This window comes from Aegilops tauschii, chromosome 7 (genome assembly GCF_002575655.3).
Source record: "Aegilops tauschii subsp. strangulata cultivar AL8/78 chromosome 7, Aet v6.0, whole genome shotgun sequence".
NCBI classification, from domain to species: domain Eukaryota; kingdom Viridiplantae; phylum Streptophyta; class Magnoliopsida; order Poales; family Poaceae; genus Aegilops; species Aegilops tauschii.
The window spans coordinates 186707412-186716251 of record NC_053041.3 but is presented as its reverse complement, the minus strand read 5'-3'; the positions used below and the strand labels follow the sequence as shown (position 1 = coordinate 186716251).

Here is an 8840-nt window from a genome sequence, read left to right as displayed (position 1 = left end):
GGGGTGAAAACCTGCTCTATCTTCGGACAGACCGGCGGCGGCGTAGCTCGTTCCCTTCTTGAAGGCGTCGTCGCAGCTCTCATTGTCAGTCGTGTGGTTCCTGGGGAAATCTTGATCCTCGGATCGGGCGGTGGCGGCGCTCCGGTGTCGTACCCTTCCTGAAGGCACGTCTTGGAGCCCACGGTTCGTCGTATGCGGCTGCATCTCTTCATGGTGGCGTGTTCACTAGTGGAGCCTCGGTTGCTTGAGTAGTGCTTGGGGTCGTGTTGCTGCGCTCGGCGCCTATGTATCTCGCCTTGGGTGTGTGCGTGTGTTGTGATGGAGTGCGTCTGCACCAGGATGTTGTTGATGATTGCTTTATTTATAAAGCGGGGCGAAAGACTTTTTGGTAAGCCCTCCAGCTTGGTCCAATAAAGCTCAAAACGCTCCAAAAATGTTGCTCGTTGAGAGGTGGAGTGGTGCATGATCCGATGCACTGGTCTCTGAAGTTAAGCTTGATGGGTGGTGGAGGTTGTGACGACGGCGATCCGGGGGGGGGGGGGGGGGGGGGGTGGTGGGATGGCCCTGTCGACGTCGACGGGGGCCCCCGAGCGCCAGCCGGACGGGAAGGGATGAATGCACTCTGCTGCTGCTGCTCTCTCTAGGTCTGTCAGGATAAGGCTCTGCTCGCCCCAGCAGTGCCCGTCTGGTGTTCGAACAAATGCCTCAGCGGCCAGCGGGCCGCCGGCAGCGGAGCCGACCGTACTAGCTGCCGTGCCTAGTTCCCCGGTGGTGGAACCCTTCGCCCTTGCCGTTAACTGCCGTGCGTTGATGACCGGAGAAGATCCAAGACACGAGCGGCGCGGGCCGCTCCACGGAACGCCGCTCGGACACGGAGCGAAAATGTCAAAAGATGGCGACGCTCAAGGCGCCAGGGAGGTCTCGGAGCGGCGACTTTGCTGGAGCCAACTGGATGATGGTACGTTTTTGGTTTTATGCGATGATGACTAAATCAAGATGGCTTCTGATTCTAAACGCGGGATTCCTCAGAACGCTGGTCTGAACCCATGGTGTGTGGACTTTGGTCGTGTACCAGACCAGACTACCAGTCAGCAGTCAGCAGTCAGCACACCCTCCCCGCTTACCATCGCTGTCCACAACCATTCCACAGCCTCCTAATGCCAGGTATTCTACTGGCTAACTCTTGCTTATCTACACTTCTACAGCACTATCGGTTCCAAACCAACCATGCAACAGCTACGAAGCCCCATTGTCTAGTTGTCTGGCCGTACTATTTAACAGCCGAGGTGCGTGTCTGCTCATTATTTTTCGGTGCATTATAGGTTTCTCTAACTCCAAAGTGGTCCTGATGAGACCAAATCCTTATAGTATCCCCCTTGCATAATCCGCATGCCTAGGGTGTGTACAATTCGCATACGACTGGGTCCAACCTAATAGGCCATCAGATGATTGATTGCCTGGTTGGTACATTACCGTGGGGGTCCTGCCCTGTTCCTGCCATTTGTTTAACTGACTTCACCGGTCTCCCCCTCCCTTCTCCTTTTTGTTCGCTGTCCACACTTCACACCGTTCACACCATTGCTGACGCCGGAAGAACTCTGCCATCTTTGAAGCTCACAAGGCGTCCCTCACCAGTCTGAGCAGCAGCCGTCGGTTTGGATACAAGCTCAAAGCTGCAACCACAGCCTAAGCATTGCAACGCTTCCCCATTCCAGGTATGATTCTTCCTCCCTCTTCTTATGCTCGGTTCTTCGACATGAGTACGCAGCTTCCATTGCCAACAGTCTTCCACTTCTCCGCTCGCAGTTAATCGTATAGTCACCCCTGATCTTGGTACAAGCTCGAACCTGCAACCTCGGCTAGGGGCTGATGTATGTATAATGGCTAAATGAGGGCAGCCATTCCGTGTGACCATGTTTGTGTGAGGAGCATTGCGCTGCCGCTTTCCCATTCCAGGTATGATTCTCAGTTTCTCTTCCTATGCTTTGTTGTTAGACATGGATGCATTAGCTTACCACTTCTCCACTCGCAGTTAGCTTTACTAGTCAGACTAAATTTATGAACAGAGGGAGTACATGTGTAATTTGGGGTAATAGCAGTTGGACCTTGTAACTAGGTAGCCAAAGTAAAGAAAGGGAAATATCTTCTTTTTTTACGATAAGTAGCAGGTGCTCTGCTGTTGCGTACAAGTTCAAAGGGAAATATCCAGACCACTTAGTTTGGTGGATCAGATTACAACGGTGAAGTTCAATCATGTATATAACTGTTATTACTGTTGTACTATGAGAAACGCAGCTTATTTCCAACCATAATCATTAAAACTGAATAAAAAATATAATTATATTATCATATATTAATATATGTATTGTAATATCTAGCACTATAATTCAGTGTGTACTCTTGTGGTTGACTGGGGTCAACACACCACTAACTCACACTCACTTTCCGGAGAAGTCTATGTACATGATGAGCTAATAATTCATATGATGGTTACTGTTTTTATTTAAAATAATTCATACTGTGGTTATCATTGTGGGGTCAAGCAGTCAAGGTAGCCTTTAACGTGCTCTCTTTTTGTTGTTTTCCTTTGGGACATAGACTTCAGCAAGTCCCTCTTCTTCCTAGCTGCCTTCTTCGCCTTTTCTTCTTCAGCAGAGTCCTTGAATGATATTCAAATCTTCCATAGATCTTCTCTCATCCAAGAAACTCTTACCCAATTCTGCAGATGCAAGCATTGTTGAGGCTGGAAGTCCTCAGCTACCTTTGAAGCATACGAGTGTATTCACTTGTCTGAGCAGCTAATCTGTGCATCGCTCTGGGTACAAGCTCAAACTTGCAACCTCAGCTAGCAACTGATGTGTGGCTAATGCCTTCCCATGCCAGGTATGATTCTTACCTTCTCTCCCTGTGCTTGGTGTTTAGACATAGATGTATGACTTCCATTTCCAGTAGTCTACTACTTCTCCGCTTGCTATTAATTTTACTAGTTACCCTGTAGGATCTGTCAGTATTTCGACAATAAATAATAAATATGTGTTTCTGGAAGCAATCGGACCTGTGTAAGCTGCTTATTTTGGTGGGTAAAATTATGAAGGTTAATACAGCACTAACTCACACCTTCTTTCTTGAGAAGTTTATGTACATGAGCTAATGATTCACATGGTGGTTACTGTTTGAAAAATAATAAATATTGTGGTTATCCTTGTGGGATCAAGCAGGGAAGGCAGCCTTTAACGCAGTCTCTTTCTGTTGTTTTCGTTTGGTGTATAGACGTCACAAAGTCGCTCTTCCTTCTAGCTGTCTTCTTTGCCTTTTCTTCTTCAGCACAATCTTTAAATGACATTTGAATCTTTCATGTATCTTCTCTCATCCAAGAAACCCTTATCCAATGCTGCAGATGCCAGCTTAGACAGCAACTGAGAGGTTGAGACTTGCAATCTTGGTCAGCGAGCAATCACATGGAAAACAGCGGGCAGTCCGAGCACACCATTGATCTGCCCAACACTGGGAATCATTTGAGTGAAAGCAGCAATGATGGGTTTGGCATGGTTACTAACAGCACTAGGCAAGATTCAGTTAATGGATTGTCCAGCAGGTATTTGTTACCCAGTAGCCCTGAACAAATCCCTGTTGATTTTGAGCTCATGTGGAGACTGCGGAAGTATTTAGTACTGCTTGGAGTCTTAGCAGTTACTGTGACATACAATGCTGGATTAACACCACCAGGGGGATCTTGGACACTAAACACAGATGGCCATGATGCTGGTGACCCTGTCCTGCATGTTGGCTACTCTCTAAGATATGAGGTATTCTTTTACTGCAACACAACAGCCTTTGCTGCATCTCTTGTCTTAGTCATCTTGCTTCTAAGTAAGAGTGTGACGAAGCGGAATATATGGCTCCGTTCAATGCAATTGACCATGCTGCTGGACTTATTTAGCCTGCTGGGGGCCTTCGCTGCTGGAAGCTGCAGGGCACCTAAGTCATCCATTTACATCTGGATTCTAGTCTTTGCTGTTTTTGTGTATGTTGTGATTCATACCCTGGTATCCAGAAAGGTTATTCCAAAATCATTGAGAAAGAAGCTGCAAAGAATGATGGATGAGATTCGATCCAGACGCGGTGGCAGTGGCAGTTCCACACAAGCAAGCAGCAATCCAGAGGAAGATGTTGAGGAGGATCGTAAGTTCATATTGATGCTTGCAACTTTTGCTGCTACTATCACATACCAAGCCGGATTGAATCCACCTGGAGGCTTTTGGGCTGAAAATCCTTCTTACAAGCATCCTCCAGCTACCTCTATTCTCCGCAGTAACTACCTTCACCGGTATAATATTTTTATTAGCTGCAATGCGACTTCTTTTGTGGCATCTTTGGTCACAATCATTCTTCTTCTGAGCCCAGAATTGAGTAGCCATGGAATAAGGTCCAAAGCCGTGATTGTGTGCGTCGTATTTGACCTATTTGGTCTGATTGGGGCCTATGCTGCAGGGTGCTGTAGGAGTGTAAGGACATCTTTCTTTGTTGTGTTCATTACTGTCATAGTATGGGTCTACTTTGCGGTGTTAGCTGCGGCATTTGTTTACAAACCTGTAGCAGACTGGCTGCAAAAGATCAAAGATCATAAGTGCTTCAAAAAACTTGGTCGGCTCTTTTCACTGGAATCAGGAAATTCAGAGCAAGATCATTCTCATGCAACTGTTCAGCATACTACAGACCTTGCAACAGTTACGCCAGAAGAAGGCAGTGCTTCTAAAACAGAAAACCGAGTTCAAAACATCAAAGAGGATGGAATCCTTAGGGAGCATCAGCATGCAGACAGCCAGCAAATTTCAAATAATGAGGAGGCTGAGCCCAGCTCAGAGCAACCATCGGTCAATGACCCGCAACCAGGAAATACCACAAATATTGTGTTCAGCCCAGAGGATCAGTGTATAGACTGCCAATCAGTTGCAAATGATGCAGTCTCTGACACAGGACATCCTTCAATCAAATGCCACCAAGCTACAAATACTGTGAATCAAATGCCTAGCACTGATAATCATTCCGCAGACAATCAGCAAGATGCAAATAAGAAGGAACAGCTGTCTCCAAATAATGGCCCAAAGACTGCAAATATTGTTGACTATATGCCCAATAAGCAAGTTGCAGATACGAAAGGTCAATCTTCATCAACTGATGAATGCAAGGATGCAGTTATTGTAGTGGATGATTCGTCTGAACAAACAACGTCAGATAATCACTGCAATGGAGCCACCAACGATCACCCAGCACAGCAAGTGCATTCTGATGGGCCTATGAGAACCAGTGAGATTGAGATGGTTGGAAGTAATAACATTGTTGTGCCTTCCGAAAATGGCAATGTTGACAAGAAAGGAGGTCCCACTGAAGATAGCAGCAAAAAGAATTCTGATGACCGACCAACTTCGGAACCTCTGAAGAAGTCCCGCACATACCTACTTCTTCTTGCCATTTTGGCAGTTTCTCTGACATATCAATCAGGTTTGAATCCGCCAGGTGGCTTCTGGTCAAGAACAGAGAATGGTCACTCAGCTGGTGATCCCATCCTTGAGGACAATCACCATCCGCGTTATATTGCATTCTTCTATCTGAATGCAGTCGCGTTTGTTGCATCCTTTGTCATGATCATTATGCTCCTGAACAAGAGGATAAGCGAGAAGGCTACAAAACGATTTGCTCTGCAGATAGCAATGATAGTGGACCTTCTTGCCCTAATGGGAGCTTATGTTATGGGAAGCTCCAGGGAGGCAAGGAATTCCATGTACATCTCATTGTTGGTGGGCCTTGTACTTGCTTATGTCGGTATCCATCTTTTGATAGCACATGTAATCCCTGAAGGGTGGAAAAAAGTGGTGGCTGAAAAGCTAAAGCTGTTCTTGTGCAAACATTTGTGGCCCGAACCGCATCAGGCCGTCGAAAACCAGACTGGGGATGTCGACGGGAAGGAGTGGGAGCGGAGGCGTAATCTGCTATTGATTCTTGCTGTTCTAGCTGCAACTGTCACATACCAAGCTGGTATAAACCCTCCAGGAAGTGTATGGTCAGATGACAAGAAGGTCAGTGGCACACCAGGCAATCCAATCCTTCAGCACAATCATTCAAAACGCTATGATGTGTTCTACTACTCAAATTCAGTTACGTTCGTGTCATCTGTAGTTATCACGATACTACTTGTGAACAAGGAATCATGTGAGCGTGGCATCAAGTGCTATGCACTGCGAGTATGTCTGGTGGTGGGCTTGGTTGGCCTCTTGATTGCCTATGCTGCAGGAAGCTGCAGGAAAGCAAAGGAATCTAAGTATCTCATCATCATCGCTGTTGCAGTTCTGGCCTTCCTTGTGATTCAAGTCCTTGTACTCTCTTCAACACATAATACAGTATGGGGGCCCTTGAGCAAATCCTTGGAAGACCTTCTGAAACGGCTTCTTCGTCCAAAAGAGTCCAGCCAAGAATCTGCTTCTGAGCGGCAAGAAAGCTCATGTCATGATGAGAAAGAAAAGAGAAAGAGGCACAAATATCTGATGCTCCTTGCAGTTTTAGCAGCCTCCATCACATACCAAGCTGGTCTGAACCCGCCTGGTGGTTTCTGGTATGATGATCCCAACCATGTTGCAGGCAATCCAGTCCTTCATGATATTCATCCCTGGCGCTACAGAGCATTCTTCATCTTCAATGGTATCTCCTTCATGACATCTATTGTCGTGATCATGTTTCTGTTGAAAAAGGCTATGAGGAGGAATGGTGTTCTACTGGAGGTATTGCATTTGATCATGATACTGGATCTGCTAGCTCTTATGACAGCTTTTGCTGCGGGAATCTGCCGAAAATTCAGGACTTCAATGTATGTCTATGGGCTAGTAATTGTGGTTGCGGTATACCTTGTGGTTGCAATAGGTGTAACGAGCAGCATTGCAAAGTGTCTGAGACTAAGGAAGAGAAATGGGGGCTCCCTCAAAGGACATCCTGAAAGTGCTTCCACAACAAACCCGCCGATCGCTGGACAACAAGTTTGAAGATTCAATTTCTGTGGGACCAGTTAAGAATCTGTTTCCTGTATTATCTGCAAATAATTGGTGCGTTGTAGTCAGTTTGTTTTTCTTCCTAAAGTCCAGATTAACTTGAAAGCTGGCATTGTTGTATATTTCTGAACATTATTTAGCATAATTGAAATTTGGACTCGAGTGATAAACTGCATATCTGTTGGGTGTTCCTATACTTGGCACTGTAATGGAACTACGGCAGGCAATGCAGATTATTTTTGTTTTGTATTCTTGAATAGCTATATTTAGAGTATATAGGCACATATACTATATATTTCAAAAATAATTGCCTTCATAACTCTAAAACACCATCACTTTTGCCTACTTTTATTCAGTTTGTGGCAGTTTTTCTTTTATTCTCATAAAATTCTAGCTTCCCACTTTTTGTCCCCTTCTCATTTTTTTTGCTGAAACTCTGCCAATGTACGCATGCTACACTTTTGTATATAATTCTAGGTTTTATTGTGAATGCAAGTAGAAATTATCGTAGGTATGTGGATTCCTCTCTCTCTGGCTTGGTCTATACTTATGCAATTTTATCTCACCTTATAAGTTGAGCAATTTAACATTTTCTCAGATGATCACGTCCAAAAGAAATTTGACTAGCCAGCTTTTCTCAGAGTATTTCTGTAATGTCAGTCGGTATTTAGAGCTTACACGGGGAACCAGTCACCAATGTGTATTTTGAACAGGGTGGCATCACCAGGTTCTGCAATTTATGATAAGATCATTCTTCCCTTCTATTACAGTTATTGTTAAGCTAAGCTCTGTTTTCCAATAAGTAAATAGGATGTGCCGCAAAGAAAAACTGAATTTTGTTTGAGTAAACGCAGGCTTTAGTGTCTGTTCAGCCAGTTTGGATTTGAAATGTAGCTTTTGCATGTGCCATTTTTTTTTGCGAGGTATGTGCCATTTCTTTCGATTTGAAACAAAATTCATGTTGCATTTGCCGTGTAAAAAATGAATTGGTGGACGGGAGTAATATCTCGTATCCGGTTAGTCTGGCAATCACCTAGGCAAGACAGCATGATTGCTACTTAGAAGCCTGATTGCGTCTTTGATGATTAATGACACTCTTGGTACTTCTACAGACACAATATACATGTAAAATTCCTATAAGTATGGACACTGGGAATCTGGGATCAACTACCTCAAAGCCAGCTCTGGCTGCCCTTGGGACTTCCTCACGAGTATGGCAGTTCTTCCTGCCTTCTTTTTCAGCATGCTCTTCACTGGGAAACACCGCAGGTTGCAGCGTTCTAAAACTTCGGCATTATCAAAAATTATGGCAGGTTTTGTTCTGAAGGATGTCAGTGCCTAAGCCCCTTGAGGATGGAGGAATTTATACAGCAGAAGTAGTCGGTCTTACTAGCTAAGGAAAACCACGAGACCGGCCTGCTCTAGAAGAGGACAAACTCAATCAGTTTCTGAAAGTTCGCACGCCGAGTGTCTCGACCGCTACCCAGCCTCGACGAGGATGTACGGTCCGATCAAGGAGCTCTTGTCTGACGAGAACCCGCGCTGTATCGGCAGACCCTCGTCAGAGATTACATCAAGCATTACTACTCCATAGGATTAGATGCAAAGACTGCAATTTCTGATTTCCGGTTATGAACACAAGATATTGAAAGAGCGTTTGTGTTCCATCAGAACATGTATGCTATAAATAAACGATGTCAGATAATGTGCATTTACTTGCAAGTTCAGAATGTAGGGTAATAGTGCTGATAATAAGGGGGGATAATGCAGTGCTGGGCACCACCTCGCGTGTTTATCATA

At 45.2% G+C, this 8840-nt stretch overlaps 1 protein-coding gene across 2 annotated transcripts; it reads left to right on the top strand.

Moving 5' to 3' along the window:
* The first annotated feature begins 610 nt into the window (after positions 1-610).
* LOC109753869 (uncharacterized) lies at positions 611-7287 on the top strand. Of its 2 annotated transcripts, XM_020312789.4 has the most exons (6): positions 611-958; positions 1030-1164; positions 1614-1715; positions 1807-1956; positions 2726-2883; positions 3398-7287. In XM_020312789.4, the coding sequence occupies exon 6, from the start codon at positions 3459-3461 to the stop codon at positions 7032-7034; it is 3576 nt and encodes a 1191-aa protein (XP_020168378.1). In that variant the 5' UTR covers positions 611-958; positions 1030-1164; positions 1614-1715; positions 1807-1956; positions 2726-2883; positions 3398-3458; the 3' UTR covers positions 7035-7287. The 2 variants fall into 2 exon arrangements, with proteins under 2 accessions (XP_020168378.1, XP_020168377.1); XM_020312788.4 differs by lacking the exons at positions 611-958; positions 1030-1164 and having other exon boundaries at positions 1184-1715.
* The last annotated feature ends 1553 nt before the right edge of the window (positions 7288-8840 follow it).

Coding starts and splice junctions, on each gene's coding strand:
- LOC109753869 (XM_020312789.4), top strand. CDS start 3,459: ATGGAAAACAGCGGGCAGTCCGAGCACACCATTGATCTGCCCAACACT.